Source organism: Stegodyphus dumicola, chromosome 2, assembly GCF_044657685.1.
Source record: "Stegodyphus dumicola isolate Sdum_Otavi_A_Nest chromosome 2, ASM4465768v1".
In the NCBI taxonomy this organism is placed as follows: domain Eukaryota; kingdom Metazoa; phylum Arthropoda; class Arachnida; order Araneae; family Eresidae; genus Stegodyphus; species Stegodyphus dumicola.
Window position 1 is genome coordinate 60,067,857 of NC_140769.1, and position 18,879 is coordinate 60,086,735.

The following is an 18,879-nucleotide window of genomic DNA, read 5'->3' on the forward strand; positions in this document are numbered from 1 at the left end:
TGCATTCTCAACAGCAGCTCTTAGCATATCGGGAGGAATTTTACGGACATGTCAGTGTTTAACATTTTTCATTTCTGCCAAATTGTTTAGATTATCACCATAAACAGTGCTTTTGAGAAAACCCCATAGCTAAAAGTCACAGAGGTTGAGGTCTGGTGGGAAGAGGGGAAGTGTTGGCGTATAAGACGTTCATTCGTGAAATGTTGCCTAAGTAACTGTGCGACACACGTGAGGTGAGGCCCAGCCATGCATAAAAATCGTAGTATCTAAAATGCCACGTTACTGCAGTTCATGTATCACGAAACATTTTAACATTGACTCTAAATGAGCTGCAATCACAGTAGTCCAGCTGTCGACTGTTCTTCAGAGAAAAATGGTTCATTTATAAAACTAGCTGTCATTCCACACCGAACGGTGTGGAATGACTGCTATGCAATCGAATGCAGTAGGAGAATGCAATGGAACTAGATAGATAACATGAGGGATTTTTTTCGCCCAAATCGATTAAAAGCGTTTTGAATCAGTACCTTCATGTTTTAGGGCCGAATTCAGGCTTCAAAAATTACAAATTAGCGATCTGTAAGAAAACGATTTCCAGATTGTACGCACTTGTGCGAGTGATTTGCGATCTCACATTTTCTAATCGCTAATTCGTGGTTTTCACGGACGAATTTCTTACTTACACAGATGGCGCACTCGACATTTATCGAATTTAACGCCTTTAAATGGTAATTTTCTTACTTCAAAATTTCTTAAGGGTATGCAACATATTAAACCTGTGTAACAAAAGGTTAAGTTAGATTCCGACCCATATTTCGTTTAAAAATATTGCATACAGCGCCATTTTCCCCCTGGTGTTGAGTTTTGGAACTTCCCTTTTTTCACGGAAAATAAATTCCTATGATCTCTTTTACACGATTACCAGGTTTGATAACATTTGATCTAGTAGTTTTTGTTTTATGACCGTTTCAATGTGGAACTTTAATTATAAACACCCTGTGTGTATTATTAAATTTTAATTGAAGCTATGCGTTATAAGTATACCATGCATAAGATTTCTGCTTTTATAGAAAAAAATAAAGAATCAAAGCAAATATACTTAGGATAATGGAACAAAACTAAAAAAAATTCCCCTCCCTCCGAAAATAAAATATTGAAACTTCGACCTTCAATTTATTGGATTATCGAAATATTCAATATGACCTATCTTCTAAGTCGTAGTTCCGACAAAAATTCCGAATTACTTAACCTGATGTAAAAGATTTAGTATATATTCACTGTATGTTAGTAAAGTAATCAGAGTGTAATAAAAATAGATTATAGAATTTACGCTGATGCAACTTTTTGTCTGACTGCACAACATGTAATGGAAGAGAAGGCTTGTAGAGATCTGTTTTTGATATGCCTCTAAAAGTAGATGACATACTCCTTTTGTCTCTTCAATATCAAAAAACATTCCTTTGAGAGGCTACTTTAGTTTTTGGGAAAGAAAAAAAATCACAAGAAGACAAATTTGAAAAACATGCAGTACGATTGAGTACACATACTTATTTTCGGAACACAAGCGGTTCTCCGACTGGTTATTGAATAATGAAAAGATGCATTATCATGCAATACAAAACATTTGGAATACATTGTCTGACTGAAAACGTAAGATTAAAAGTCATCTGCTTAATTCACAACCATTTACAAGTCAACTAATGGGGCAATTGCAGAATCGTTTTGATCCTGAGCTTCTAAGACAAACCTTATATCACTGGATTTAAACACTTCTTTAATCTTCCGAGAACGTTCCATCTTTAGCTCATATTCCAAGAATATTAAGTGAATACAATTATTGCAAAAGAAAATGAATATTCATTTGCACTACGGCTTGGTAGTTCTGCTTTTTATGTCTAAGTATACAACAATATTTTAAATATTTACAAATAAAATATTGAATTGGAGATTTAATTGGAGCCTGACCAGTTGCCTAGCATTTGAAGATTGTTAAATACTAACTGTTTGTTGCGAAGTCTAACCCAGGGTTTTGCATGGTTGGTTTTCGTAGTTTTCTAGGTTCTCTTTACAAAGGTTCTCTATGAAAGCATCTTAACCAAATAGCTCCCACATTCTTTCTATGTTCAAATAACCAACTAACCTAGTTTAAGCGCGATTTCCAAATGAAGTTACTAGCAAAACCCGAATACTCATTAAAAATCATGTAGCTTGCCAATCAGAAGTAACATGAAAGATACGGCACCAATAATTGAATTGCTGTTACGGTACGCTGTTTCTAAATTTAGATGGTCATTCCTTAATTAAATAACCCACTAGCGGTAAAGACGCTGAGCACTGGTAGTTCGGTCAGAAGTTCGAATTCCGCGAACAGGCTGGCTGCATGGGCATTTTAGTGGTTTTGCCCATGTGTAACGTGTATATGAGCCAGTTTACCTTAGAAAGTCCTCCACGAAGGCATCCCTCGCTTTAGGCAGATAGTCCTCGTGTGCTTTGCCATAATTAAATAATCCAATCCAATCCTTTATTAAATATAATTGATTTGTAACTTCTACTAGAGCTGACGGTAAAAATTGAAGTGCAAATAAATAATATCGTGTGCAATCTTGATTAATATAAATTAAAAATTTTGCATAGAAAAATATTTGCATTCAGACAGAAAGTTTTTTTAAATATTTGCAATTACTTTATAAGAAGGATTTATTAATAACCGTAATAATTACTTATTATATTACTGATGATTAGGATTCAGTTCTTGACAATTACATTCTAAATTAGAATTTTAATTATATAATGAAAATAAGCTATGCACAAAAATACATTTTTACAGATTAAATTGACATTAAATACAAAAATACAGAATGTTGGGTGTCGTTTATATAATTATTCTTGCTTGTCCACAGAATCTGCTGACTTATCCAGCCATTAATTAGCTGCAGATCATTTCTACATAACCATTGAACTTCCATTAATTCAGTCTCTACAGGGTTGTATGTTTATATCATAATTTGACTTTTATAAAAATGATTATTCAAATTCTTATATTTCTATAAAAATATACTATGCTTTAAAAATATGGATGATAGTATCTGCCGCTCTTTCAGCCACTTCAAAAGCAACAGTTTGTTTAGAAATAAATTATGCAGTTAATGTCATAAAATATTTTCATTAAATTCAAATAAACATTAAACAAAAATTCTCAGTTTTAGACAATTCGATTTAAACGAAGTAAAGTAGCAGACGATAAAACGCCGAAGGTAAAAATTTACTCTTAGAAAAACGTACTCTTATTTTTTTAAAAAAAGGATGAAAGAGAGAAATTTTAAAAAATTGTTAAAAATTTGAATATCATCTATAATTTAAAAAATAGATTTTCATATAGTATTAATAAATATTTATTACGTCTTATTGTGGGAAAAAATTTCATATAATTAATTCTCCGTAAAATTTTACTTGAAATTTAAGGTTAAAAATAGCTGTGGCAATTCAGTGTAACAAAAATCCATAGACCACATTTGGCGTCATTATCGCTCAAAAAAAAGATGCCAAATTTCAAAACGCGAAAATATGTAAATTCGTGTATATCTTAGAAAATTTTGAATAAAAAAGTCTAATTTTTTGCAGATATGCTTAAAAATACACCTACTTTATGATGAGGGTAAAAATTTTATAGGTTATAATTCAAAATTTTTTTCGAAAAATTTATAAAAATTATTTAAAAATAAAAATTTAAAAAATAAAACGCAAAAAATGGGTAAATTTTATTTGGTATGAACCTAAATTTCGAAATGTGAGAGAAAAAATAAAAAAAGTTTAGTAAAAAAAGAGATATTAATAAATATTTGCCGAATTCAATTAACATTGAGGAGCTAAAATTTTGAGAGCTAATATTTTAAAAACTACTCGTACGATTTTTACAAAACTTGGTATTCTGGCATAATTTGAGCCGTAGAATCGAAATATGGAAAAAAATTGGTATGTTATTTCAGAAAAAGTCCGATTTTGTGTCAAAATACCTATGTCAGAATAGTGCTATATATAAATCTAATATATATCCTAAGTCGCGCTTTCAAGACATGAAAAACGCAGTTTGAATTTTGTCAATCGGCCCAGTAGAACGGGAGATATAGCACTGTCCTTTTTTTTTTTTTTTTTTTTTTTTTTTTTTTTTTTTTTGAGCAGTGTACAAGAATTTAATTCAATATTCGATCTTTCACCGACATATTTGGTGAATGTTGACATTCTCCTATTTCGGTCTTTCATGGTAACATATACACATATATAATTATGTAATTGCAAGTAAACCCATTATTGTTGTGCAACAAGACTTCTTAATTTCATATGGTCACTGTCATGTTTTTTGAATGTTTGTATTCAAAATTTTGTTTTTAATTTTAGGGCTGTGCAGAAATAGCATATGATATGGTTTCTCCTGGACCTAGTGTTGCATATAAATACTTGACATCAAAAGAATCTTGCAGACATGGTAATCAGCCAGCTGATATCAGAGAAGGAGTTGCTACAGCATATCATGTAGTTAAGGAGGTAATTAATTACATATATTAATCACTAAATATGCAATAGTCACCAGATTAAATGAGTCCCAACTTTCTTTTAAGTTTGTTTATTGAGCAGCAATGGAAAAGTTGCTGTTGCAAACCCTCAGTATAAAGCAGAATTGTTTATGAAAAATACAAAGAGTGGAAAATGAATGTTTGGAATAATAGCAGTGATGACAAGTGATTTTTTTTTAAATATTTTGGAGATATATTATCTACAACTGTTGCTAATGTGGACTGTATATACATTGTTAAATCATTTATTAAAAATAAACTGCTCAAACAAAAAAAATAAATCAACTGTGCAGGCATTAATCTTGTATTCCAAAATTAATGGTTGTAATTCCTTATTTTTAAATTCTTCTCAATTACTTGGAAGGACAAAGTGACGGTATGTTGCGTGAGAAGATCTTCACAGGATCATAAATCTTTAAGGAAAAAAAAATTATTCAAAAGAACAAAATTCATAACCAACTTTTTATGCGAATTTGAACTCCATGATATTGTTCAAATTCTCTTGTAAATGCTGTTCTTTATAACTTAGATTTTTCATTTCTAATTATGTTTATTTTTCTATTATTTATAATGTGTTCTTTTTGCTTTGAATAATAATTTACTACCTGCAACTAAATTAAATTATACTCCACATAGGGTTGCCACTTTTTCTGATAAACCAGGACATCTGTCTTACTGCTGTCAGAAAGTAATATACAGTCAAAAGTTGTTAATTTGGACACCCATAATCCGCAATGATCTATAATCCGGACCTCAAAGCTACAAACTTTCTGCGCATGTGTCGCATTGACGCATGCGTGTTGGAAAATATAGCTTATTTTAAACCTTTTACTGCATCATCCCTCCTCCTTGAAATGTTTATTTAGTTTAGTTCTTATTTTAAAGTAATATAGTAGTTACTTCTACTTCTTTTTCTTGCTGCCACTGTTTGCATTGAAAACGGACTGTTTCAACCTAATTGAGATGCAAAAACGAAACGTGATGTTACATCATCTGAAAAGCCGATTCGTGCCGATAGCTGATTGGTTGCCATGAGATGACGTCATTCCTACTTCTGCTATAAGTATCTTGCGTCGCTCTGGCTCAACCCCCTTCTAGTTCCTGCTTTCCTGGCACTTGAGTGAGCGGTTTCCAGCCCCTTCAGAAGGATGCATGCAGTCCGGTGATTAAAGTGCCTTGGTTCCGGTTTGCGGGATGGCTGTTCCTGAATAAAGTTCCTTGGTGCCTGTCCGCGGGATGATTGTTTCGGAATGAGTTCCTTGGTTCACATCCATAAGATGATTGTTCCAGAATAAAGTTCCTTGGTTCCATAGGCTACCATATGAGTGACTGCTGTGGGCGGCATCCATGTTCTTCAATGAAGGCGGCATTTAAAACACGTGAACGGCGATTCCTCGTGCAAATGGAGTTAGGCCGGTTTTAAGTGCTTTCAAGAACTTCATTTAAATTTTTCAGGTGTTTTCTCAACCATTGATTATGGACTTATTGAATGTGTAGCCAGCTTCATTTTTAGGCCGTATAATTACTGTTTAGGACTTTTTGTTTGTATTGAATGCCAGTGTTTTGGAGACCAGGTAAAAATATTATTTGATGAATGATGGTTGTATTATATTTTTCCTAAGACTCTGATATTGTCGAAATTTATTTTCTGTGTTTTTATTCTTTATTATATTGTTAATAAATTGGTTAAGTTCAAAACCTTTTTATTGTCTTCAATGTCTGCACAACATATCTCAGGGAGCTTTTATTGCCACTACTGCTGAATGTTTAATTTTTTTTTTCAAACTTTAAACTTTGCTTTAGCATCAATGCGCATAGGCGTTTACACGTGCGCATAAGACCTGTACGACTGCGAATATGCGTGTGCACAAGCGCATAATATGTTTACGCATGCGCGCTTAATGTATAACGGACGGTATAAGCTAAGCTAAAATTATCTAATTCAGTTAATGTTGCAGATTGCGTTGTTCTTTAATCTTCAAATAGGATCCGGCTTATTATTTTTTGCAGACTGTTAGAGCAATTTTATAAAAGTGAGCTTGAACTTTTGATTATGTCAAATAGAATTTCCGATATATATTTACTAATATGTAAAGGATCTACAAAACGAAAGTATGTTTTGAAATCCGAAATCTGTTTATCAATTTCACGCTGCTGTGCGGCGGGGGGGGGGCAGAAACGCCGCAGTGCGCAATGAATTGGAAGTTGATCTGTCAGCACTATCCTTATCTTCAAAGCAGATGTTTTAATTTTATTTGGCTTATAAATCCTTACTAAATGTAGTATTTCATCTGGATGTACTCAGTCTTTGATATGATTTAAATCAAGTTCCTCGTCATTATAATTCGCTTCCGATAGTGAAGAAAGTGACACAGAGGTTATTGAAAACAAAAAAATTTCGATTGACAAATTAGTCGATATTCTCGATACAGCAATTATAGCACTTGAACAGCGGAACTTTGTAACTAAACAAGAAATTATGTCTGTTTAATAGAATTAAAGGGAAAGTATTGTCACAGGAAATGAAGCAACTTAAACAACTTACATTGAAAGAAATGTTTAATAAAGTAAACAAATAAATATTAAGCATTTTGTTTTTGTAAATTTTGATACCCTTTAGATCATAATTGTTCTTTATTTCATAAATTACGGTTTCATATTTTTAATTTTGTAATTTCTGCATGCCATCTTACCAGATTTAAACTGATGATCTATAATCCGGAAAAATCGATAATCCGAAATCGCCGAAGTCCCGACGAGTCCGGATTAACGACTTTTGACTGTATAAATTATCCCCCCCCAAAAAAAAGAAATTAGTATTAATAAAAAACTAATTTAATATGTAAACAGTATTTTATAGTGTAAGTAAAGACAAATACAGTACTGCCACGTATTAAACTTACTGGTTAATAAACTCAGCCACTTATTACATTCCAGGGACCAAAACAAATACATCATAATCAATAGAAAAATTGTTGTTTATTACACTCATCTCCACTGCTTGTTAAACTCAGATCGGCAAAAGACTAATTTTTTAGTGCCTGACTAAAAGTACTTATCAAAGTTTTTCATAGTTCATTCATTTAACATATTGTGCACTGTGGTTTTTCAGGTATGTAGTGTTTCAGTAAAATAGATTTGATTAAAATTTTCTTACATCTGGTCCCTGTACCTGCAAGATACTGTTTTCGAAGTTCTTTGTCAGCAGTGAACTACAGAGAGCAGAATTTTCTTATCTTAAGATTAATCACTCCTGTAGTAGCATTGTAAATGAATGAAAATTTCTTCTCAAATACCAGCTGATAGGAGGTAGATTGCGACTTCTGTACCCCAGGTATTGGGTTTCCACATTCAAAATCTTTCCTTTGGGATAGATATATTATAGTCACAGAGAGTTATAAAAATATTCATGAAATACTTCTTAGCATTACCGGATGTTAAAAGTCTTTTAATGGAAACAATGTTGTAGCTGAAGAAGAATGCAAGGAAAACGTTGATTATGCTTGCAGTCTATGCTGCCTAGAAACAATAATTTTTAAACTGTACAAATCACTTGATGAAGCATTTTTTTAAAATTTGTTATATGCTAAATTTATAATGTGAGTAAAATATAAGTTATTTAAATGTTGAAATTCCTTTTCTAGAATGGTTTCAAGCCATAAAGCTATAAAATGCTGTTGAATAAAAGATGTTTTACTTGGGTTGCAAAGTGACTACAACCTATACAAAATTTATAAAACAGACAAAACTGAACTATCTTACAGAACATTACTAGAACATGCATTAATACAGTCAAAAGTCGTTAATTCAGACACCCATAATCCGGAATGATCTATAATCCGGACATCAAAGCTACAAACTTTCTGCGCATGCGCATAAGACCTTTACGGCTGCGAATATGCGTGTGCGCATGCCCAAAATATGTTTATGCATGTGCGTTTAATGTATAATGGACAGTATAAGCTAAGCTAAAATTTTCTAATTCAGTTAATGTTGCAGATTGCGTTGTTCCTTAATCTTTGAATTGAATCCAGCTTATTATTTTTTGCAGACTGTTAGAGCAATTTTATAAAAGTAAGCTTGAACTTTCGATTATGTCAAATAGAATTTCCGATATATATTTACTAATACGTAAAGGATCTACAAAGCGAAAGTATGTTTCAAAGTCCATTAAACAAAAAGTGGAATTGCTGCAACAAATGGATAAAGGCATATCCTTTGTTTATCTAACCATTCTGAAATCTGTTTATCAATTTGACGCTGCTCTGCAGCGGGGGGACGCTGCGGCGCGCAATGAATTGGAAGTTGATCTGTCGGCACTATCCTTATCTTCAGGGCAGATGTTTTTATTTTATTTGGCTTATTATTCCTTACTAAATGTAGTATTTCATCTCGATGTACTCCGTCTTTGATATGATTTAAATCAAATTCCTCGTCATTATAATTCGCTTCCGATAGCAAAGAAAGTAAAGCAAACAAATAAATATTAAGCTTTTTTTTTTTTGTGTGTGTGTGTGTGTGTAAATTTTGATACCTTTAGATCATAATTGTTCTTTATTTCGTAAATTAAAGTTTCATATTTTTAATTTTATAATTTCTGCATGCCATTTAAACTGATGATCTATAATCCGGAATCGCCAAAGTCCCGACGAGTCCGGATTAACGACTCTTGACTGTACAAAACATTATGGGAGAAAAGAAAGCAAAGAAAAAACATCGCATTTCTAAAACATTGTGGTCAAAAATAAAACAGTTCAAAAACTTCGCAGTTTAAAAATGTCATTGTCAGAAATATTGTGGTAAAAAATGAAGTACCTACAAATCATCGTGTGTCTATAACATTGCGCACATACGTTTTAGAGTTCTAAAAGTTGTAAATGCATGTCCGCATAATGATTTGGGAGCACAAGAAGGAAAAATGGATTCTTTTAATTTATATATTTCATATTTTTAAATGAACTAATAAATTTTTGCTGAGAAAATAAGAAAACTTGAGCATTTGAAAATTGAAAATGAGTTGAAAATTAATGCAACTTATAGAATTTAAAATTTACATAGCTGATTAATAAAGGTCATTAATAAATTAAACTTTTTTATAAATGTTTACTGATCATTTTTTTTATGAAGAATACAGTCTAAAAGTGCTTAAAAAAAGCAAGATAAATAACGGCATTAGGTTACCTCTATAAAAATTGCTTATTTAATTATCAAATTATTTTCTTTCACATTTGTTAATCTGATATTGTTTTAGTGAAAATTATATTTTGTTTTGTTCCCGTTTATTCTTATTCTTAAAGTGTCATTAAGATTTTCATATATAGTGTGCAATCAATTTTTTGGATGTCGATTTGTTAGTTATGATGAAAGTCAGTTACATAATATGTACGTATGGGATTTGAAAAGCGCATGTGTGCGATGTTATCTTCATGTGATGACTTGTTAGGTACTTTATTTTTTACCTCGATATTTTCGATAATGATGTTTTTAAACTGCGAAGTTTTTTTAACCACTTTATTTTTTGCCATGCTATTTTGTACCATAATGTTTTAGAACTCAATATTTTCTCTTTGCTTTCTTTTCTCCCACGATGTTTTGTACTGTGACATTTTTGCCTTGCATTGTTTTCTCGGCGATGTTTTCGGCTGTTACCATCTTTAGAAAATCTCCTCTCCTTCCCCCCCCCTTTTTCTCAAGATTGGAATTATTGTATTAAAGCTTTTATTTATTTTAGCTTTATTATCTACTTTTTTGCCTTTCAATGTCATTTCTTTAATGTTCTTAATGTGTATATATTTTTTTAATCTGTTTGAAATGGTATTGGTTTTTAAAGGCTGTCATAGGTCCCTCTTCATCGTGGAACTAAAATATTTCACCAAAAATGATGTTGTTGTGTGCTGTCTATTAATGACAAAAAAGGTAACTCTATGTATATGAGCTCAGAAATGAGAGACTTATTTATCAGTAAAGTGCTGAATTCAGATATGTGCATCATAAAAGGTAGGTGTATCATACGAGGGTAGCATAATAGCCCAACACATGCTGGCATTTAATGAGCTTTTCTATACACAATATATATGGCCTAATGAACATGTTTTCCCTCTGTTTGATTTATATAGTTTTTTATTATTATTATTATTATTATTATATAAGTGCTTGTTATAAATATGAGAGATATTTTTTCTGGGCGAAATAAAGCTAACTAAATTAGGCCACACAAGTATTTAATTATTTACATAATGTACAAAGTTACAAGTTAGGTGCTCTATTAGCACAGACATGTGGAACGAGTAAATGCGCCATAGGTCTGCTGCGTGCATTCTTCAACTACTAACTAAACTAAATTTGGTTGATCTCACACGAGGGCGCTATATTAAACCGAACAATAAGCTTTACTCCTGATGAAAATTTCAAAACAGATTTTATTTTGGTAAAAGCAGCCCTATCTGTAGATGTACTATGTGAGATTCCATGTGTGTAAAATCATTACTTTGTATATGAAACCTACTTTTATGCAAAAGCATACCCAAATATAAATGTATATATATGTATGTCTAAGTTAAAAAGTATGAAAGCAAACTTCTAATTTTAATTGGCTATAACTTCTTTTATTTTTCATTTAATTTGGAGAATTCCTCTCTCTGTTTTAAAAATAGCACTATAAGTCTAAACTGCGTCATTCAAATTAATCGTGCGTTCCTACTTAACGCTTAATGCAGATACCTCTTGCGCAATCAAATAATTGTAAACCAAAACTTTTTAACTCGAACTGAAACTTTTGACTCCCTCCCTTCTTCCTCTGAATTGATTCGTCACTTTTCACTTATGCTTCCCTCTTGGCAAGATGCTACTGCAGACACCTATGCACTGCTACACTTTATATGAAAATTATTGTAATTGCTTATGATCAAAAAGTATATTACCTATAAAGAAATAATTTTGGTGTGCCTAAAAAATAAAGATGGTGATTCGCCGAACTTAGTTTTGTCAAAATCTTCTTCGCTAGGCATCTATTATGCCACCATTAAGTTCCAAGTCATTATTATCATGTCACACACACATATATATATATAATTGTGGTAATCTGAAGTTTTCTCTCAATCTCTTTACGTGTATATATGATATAAGATAAAAATACATAAATCAAAATTCCAACTTAAATTTGTAATAGCCTCTTAACTCTTTTAGTATGGGTATTTCCTCTTTCTGTTATAAAAATAGTATAATTACTCATAGTGAACTTTTTTGGGCTGCAAGTTGTAAAAGGTAACAGTAGCAAACTCAGATTTTTTACCAAGGATGGAAACTGCTTAATCATGCTAGGATATGCATCAGTAAATTCTCCGGCAATAGTTGCTTTCAAGGAGCTGAAAGAAGAAAGTCTGCCCGACACCACAAATGACAAAAGGAATGCAAATAAAACTATAACCCAAATATGATGCCCATTTGGGAGAGGTTACTGTGTAATGGGATGGAACTTGTGCCACACAGTCAGTTGGTTCAGTCTGGATACTTATAGCTAAAGCCATAATATTAGCTGATAAACATAATATGACTTTTACACCATGCTCTAATGAATATATATGTATATACACAGGTAGTGGCACGTAAAACTGGCTCGTCCCTTCATGAGACATAAGATGAAAATAATCAAGGATTAAACAAAGTCAAAACATAAAATGAAATGTACTGCTTTGAATATGAATATATATTGAATTTGAATTCAACAATGGCAACACACTCAGGTATCAAATACGGCATTATCACACACTCACCTGGTTTCACACAATGAGGCCTACTTCTCAATTTCACTGGCTGCTGCTGCAGCTGCCTTGCACATGCACCTGTAGGTCACATGTCCCGACCCGGCTCGCTACACCATCTCTTGGTAGAAAGCTGAATTGTCACCAAAAACGCAATATACCATGATATTAAAACAGGTCGGTTTTACATGCTGCACTCTGTACATATATATATATACAGTCAAAAGTCGTTAATTCGGACACCCATAATTCGGAATGATCTATAATCCGGACATCAAAACTAAAAACTTTCTGCGCATGCGCCGCGTTGACACATGCACAGAGGCGTTCACGCGTGCGCGTAAGACCTTTTACGACTGCGCATATGAGTGTGCGCAAGTGCAGAATACGTTTTTGCGTGCGCATTTTATGTATAATGGACGTATAAGCTAAATAATTATCTATTTCAGTTAATGTTGATGATTGCGTTGTTCCTTAATTTTCGAATTGCATCCGGCTTATTATTTTTTGCAGACTGTAAGAGCAATTTTATAAAAGTAAGCTTAAAGTTTCGATTATATCAAATAGAATTTCCGATATATATTTGTTAATATGTAAAGGATCTAAAGCGAAAGTATGTTTTGAAATCCGAAATCTGTTTATCAATTTCACGCTGCTCGGCGGCGGGTGCGTAATGAATTGGAAGTTGATTTGTCAGCACTATCCTTATCTTCAGCGCAGATGTTTTTATTTTATTTGCCTTATAATTCCTTACCAAATGTAGTATTTCATCTCGATATGCTCCGTCTTTGATATGATTTAAAACAAGTTCCTCGTCATTATAATTCGCTTCCGATAGCGAAGAAAAGTGACAGAGGTTAGCTTCCGATAGCGAAGAAAAGTGACAGAGGTTATTGAAAACAAAAAAATTTCGATTGACAAATTAGTCAGTGTTCTCGACACAGCAATTATAGGACTTGAACGGCGGAACTTTGTAACTGAACAAGAAATTATGTCTGTTTAATAGAATTAAAGAGAAAGTATTATCACATGAAACGAAGTAAAACTTAAACAACTTACATTGAAAGAAATGTTTAATAAAGTAAACAAATAAATATTAAGCTTTTTCTTTTTGCAAATTTTGATACCCTTTAGATCATAATTGTTCTTTATTTCATAAATTACAGTTTCATATTTTTAATTTTAGAATTTCTGCATGCCATCTTACGAGATTTAAACTAATGATCTATAATCCGGAAAAATCGATAATCCGGAATCGCCGAAGTCCCGACGAGTCCGGATTAACGACTTTTGACTGTATATATGTATAAGATATAAAATATGAAAGAAAACTACTAGTTTTAATTAAGAGTTGTCCTTTTGATTCCTTATTTTGACTTTCTTCCCTTTCTGTTCAAAATTGTTTAAAATATATATAAATTCCAGTATACCATCCGCATTGTAATGACCATTCATGTAGTAACCAACTCTCAAGCTATGGTTACTGAAGAGCATAAGTACATAAGTGAGAAGCTCCAAGTATATGTGACTGTGTATGATGCATTATTCTCCTGATACCCTGTATGCCCTGACTGCGGATCTATAAAAAAATCTGGAGGAGCTTTGTTTACAAAGTGATTTCTGTTCCAGAAAATTTGAAAGTAGCTTAAAATCTTCATCTTGCACTCCAAGACCATTCAAAGAAAGTTCCAGCCACATGACATAGTACACTGTCAGGCTAGTAGATAAGACAGCTTGTATTTATAAATATTTTTTTTTTTTTTTTTTCCAAATCCAAATAAAATATGATAGAAAAATTCAGGTTTTAAAACTTCTGTTTAACTTATCAAAATACAGTCTTAATAGTTTAGTTTTTAATATAATTTCCTTATACTTCCATTCACTTCACATCTTAATTCTTTTAGTGAAACCTTTTAAAGTTGGAATTCAACAAAAAAAATGGTAAGCAGTCTAATCATGTCTAGAGGAGTATGCAGGTAAAATTTTTTAAAGGTTCCACATACCCTTTTAATTCTCTGGATGTGTCCAAAGTAGGCTCACAGAAATTATAGAGCTTCGAAAAAAGCGCTGAAGCGAGTGTTGCTAGGAAGCACGTAAAAGAGTAAATAGTTTTGTGTATGATTAAAAAACCCTAGATTCTGATTACTGGAGCAGATTTAGCATTACCCAGGGTGCACCATGAGGAGGCCTGCTACTGTACACACAAAAATAATAATAAAAAAAAGCTCTTGTTAGGTATGATGATTACATGTGTATAAATGAAAAAAAGCGTAATGACAACAGGAATGCCAAGAAATATATGGCTATATGATATCTACATTTCATTACGCTTTTCTTTTTTTAAAAAAAAAAAGGTCCAAAGGGGCTTTGTCCCTGAAGTACTATTGCTTTTGTTTTGCGTTGGTTCACTGTAAATGTCTGTTTCACTTTTCAAACTGTTGCCACCAAATGTTAGAGTCCTGCATTATATTTGAAGAAATTAAATAATGAAAAATCTGCATAAATGTATATTTCTCGCATTTCGATGAAAAATGTTACATAGAGGCATCGAATTTTGAATGACTTAATCCTACTGCGAATATGGGCATGTGGAAGCCCAAATTTCGAATTTGTTTTATTATTGAGTTCATATTTTCTAAAACTTTAATGAGGGAACCTTTTTATCTCCAGCATGCAGAACTGTGTATTGGAAATTCTAAAGATATGCTCATTTTAATATTATTTTGCAACATTGCTGTTGAACTGAATTTTATGGTTTAAGTGCAAAGAACATGATATTTAATAAATAAAGGTAACACACAAAATGTAAAAAAAAAAGGGCCCCTTTGGACGTAATTTAAAATCTGAAACCTTTCAGATTTTTTTATTTATTTTTTATTATCTCTCCCCCCCCCCCTCCTCAATGGTGGTACTTTTGAAAGCAAGTGAACCAACCACCTTTGAAAAAGCACAACCCAGCATTGCATGTTTTGCACATGTATCGGGATCCGTAACGAATTCATTATCTGAAAATAATTTGTTTAACACTTTCGGTGCTTCAAAAATTGTCAGTCCTCTCCGATCCATTTGCAAAATGATTAAAAATCAAAAATAAATAAACTAATATTATATCTACAATTAAAAAAATATAAACTATAAAATAAAATTAAATAAACGTTTACTACTCAAAACTATCAAAATATAGAGCTAACAAAACATCTTGCAAGGAAAGTGAAAAAAATTAAGAGAGAGAGTGAACTGCTGTACAAAAAAATTAAAGAGCTAACTGATAAAAATTACTTCTGACCTTTAGAAAAACACCCCAACAATTTCTTAGTTGATAACCAAACCTCTGTTCCAAAAAACACATGCGCAAGCACACATAAAAGAAAAAGAAGAACATGAAATGAAATGCAGATGTGCACCCACCTTTCTATCACGAATGAGCTCACCAAAGAAAATACTACAGTAAAACAAAGATAAGTTTTTGGTCTGGTCATGATGTTTTAGTGATCCCACTCTGGGCACACCAGATGTTCGTCATTTGATTTTAGGCAGGATTTCAAGGTAAAAATTTAAAACTAATCTAGAATAAAAAGATCAGCATATAGCCAAGAAAATAACATTGAAATTTATTTTCAAACTATTCCTTTTATATCCTAAAACAATCTGGAAGATTTCTTTGAAAAATGAGGGTCTTTAAAAACTAGACATGGGTAAAATGTATGGACTGGTTTGTGTCGTGCTGCTTATCTAGCGTAAATAAAGAAGGTTAAAAGTAACATATAAAGCCTTTTTCATTCAATTTTTCTCTGTATACAGAGATAATTTGCTCAGACTGGGCACACTATGCTGGAAAGGGTTAATGAGCAAGTGTGTGCTTCTGAAAAAACAAAAATCTGTAAGTTTCTCCTCAGAATGTTCTGTAACTGCTCTTTTCAGACCACCATCATCATCATCGAATCTCTTTCCAGGAAAGTGAGATTTTTGTTTGGAAAATATGTAATAATCACTTAGAGCTATTTCTAGGATATAAACACACAAAAAAATACACACAATTGTAAAGCTCCTTAAATCACTGTTGTTGCTTTTGAATTGGTTAAAAATGTCTGGATACTCATCTGAGCAACTTTATTCATGTGAAAGTGTTCATGAAAAATGCACAAAGCAGTTGATTTAGATAAATCCTATCTTGCTGTTATATCTCCTGTCACTCGGTATTTCCTCCTAGACATGATCATTAATTTTTTTGCAGTGGTTGATCTTAATTACAAATATCCTCTTTGGATTTTTATTCCATGCAGAACTATTTTATAGTTTCTTTCAGTGTTAAATTAAGGAGATGAATCATTATACACATGATGCAACCATTGTTTTATTTCTTTGAGATTAAGACCTTCTTTAATCAAAAATTCAATAGAATCAAAATAGAGCAATGCTTAGTTTTATACATTTCAGAACTAACTAGCACATTTCAGCCAGATTTCAAGAAAGAACGCATACAATTTCTCTAATGGAACTTTCAGATATATTCATTTAGTATTGTCACTACATATCTTGGGGGGAGGGAATATATAGTCGGACAATATTCTGTATGTAAAGTTGGGAAACTATCTATGTATATATGATAAAGGGAGGAAATAATACAGCATTTTTATTAGAAGATCATTTGTAAATTTAAAATTCTAGAAATATTTAATCCAGACAATAAGTTTTTTTATAACATAAAATTTTCTTGCTATGTGAAGGTTTATTTTGATTTTTATAGCCCGGTATTGATATTAATTTTGATATTTTTAGGGTCTAGGTGATACTGCACGAACTATATATCATGTAGCAGCTACTGAGCATGAACATAAAGGTGTCCCAGGAGCTGTAGGTGGTGTCCTAAGACAAATACCGCCATCTTTATTTACACCTGTAATACTTGCAGGTAAAGCTACTAGATCTGTTCTGGATGGTATGCTGCATCAGCTCGTGCCAGATGCACATCAAGAAGACATTCACAAATGGCGGACAAAGAAAAGTTAATAAATTTTCTCCATGTAGTATTGAAAAATATAATTTTAAGATACATATTTATGAACATGTGTAGGAATAACTGAACAATGTGGATATATCTGATGTGAATAATCTGTGTCTGTGAAATATACTTAGCATCAAATGTGATTTAAATTTTTTCCAAAAGTATAATATATTTCAGAATTTTAAATCAGTGTTATATGGCAGAAAGCTTGCAGAGCATGCAGTATTTTGTTGTGGCTTTAGTGTAATAGATGTGTTCTGTTATGCAAGGCAAACAATGTATATTAATTGAAGCAATGTTATGTTACAAAACTGGCAATATGTAATAGTTTGAGCACTCCAGATTGTGTGAACATGAATAAATATATTTTTTTTAATTGAAAGTTTTGTTGATTTATTGTTATGTGGATAAGAACTAATAATTCAATGATATACATGTAAATAATTTAATATTGCTTGGAAATTCTTTTATCAAGCAAATTATGCTAGAAGGATTTTAGTCTTATATACACATATTCAATTATATATATTATAATATAATAAAAATAAATTGAATTTAAATAAATTTAATTAATTTTAAACAAATTTAAATTTTAACAAACATGTATATACGTAAAAAAGCAAATTTAAAGTTAAAATAATTAAAAAATGTGCAAACATATAAAAGATTTAATTTTCGAACTAATCTACAATATCATTTAAATTCAGATAGCATAAGTAAATTAAGTGCAAAACCAAACCATGAAAACAAATTCACCAATTTAGCAAATTAAAGTTAATCTAAAAAAATTATTTTAAAAATGCATAAGTGAATGACTGCTGAGCAGGTAGGAGACAAACTTATCAAGGGGAAGTTGCCTCCAAACCTAGCTCTCCAATCATTCAATTTATGTTTCTTCATTCATGCAGGCAAAGGTAAAAGTCAAAACCAAAAGTAAAGAGTGAAGAATGTCCAAAAAGAAATACCAATGAAGTGGTACCTTTAGAAATTAGCAATTACAAAAATTAAAGTTCCAAAAGGAAAACACCAATGAAGTCGCTTGAGAAACAAGCAATGTGTAAAGTCAAGTATTAAATTAAGCTTTTTTAAAAAATTAAATTTTTCAGAAAAATTTAATTAGAAACCAATGCATTTTAGAAACCGTTGTCTACAGAAACCTCCCTGACACGAATATGCATATCAATAAAAAGGAACTAGACATAATTTATATAAACCAATAAGAAACGAAAAAAATTAATTCATAATTTAAAAAATATATATATACTTAAAATATGATTTCATATCTAGAAAATACTTAAATACTACATAAAAAATATTTAAAAAATACTTAAAGCAAGTAAATAGTAAGTTTTAATTCTAACTTACCTACTATATTAGCGTTGGGGTCTGCAAAAGTGATGTAAGTGTGTTCTTCAAATCATATAGATGGCGCTTATGTAAGTAAAATTGAGTGCCAAGCTATCTTTGTTTTATTAACATTTTTTTGCATACTTTAATATTAAAATATTTAAATATAAATCTTGAAAAAATTAAATATCCTAAA

General features: G+C 31.6%; 1 protein-coding gene across 2 annotated transcripts in view; it reads left to right on the plus strand.

The window, feature by feature from the left end:
* Atg2 (Autophagy-related 2) overlaps window positions 1–17,718 on the plus strand; it is a 286,485-nt gene extending 268,767 nt beyond the window's left edge. For both annotated transcript variants that reach the window (XM_085810697.1, XM_085810698.1), the window contains exons 42-43: window positions 4,396–4,542; window positions 17,111–17,718. In XM_085810697.1, the coding sequence (XP_085666823.1) occupies window positions 4,396–4,542; window positions 17,111–17,341 (378 nt within the window). In that variant the 3' untranslated portion in view covers window positions 17,342–17,718. The remainder of the gene's footprint in view (window positions 1–4,395; window positions 4,543–17,110) is intronic.
* Window positions 17,719–18,879: the final 1,161 nt, after the last annotated feature.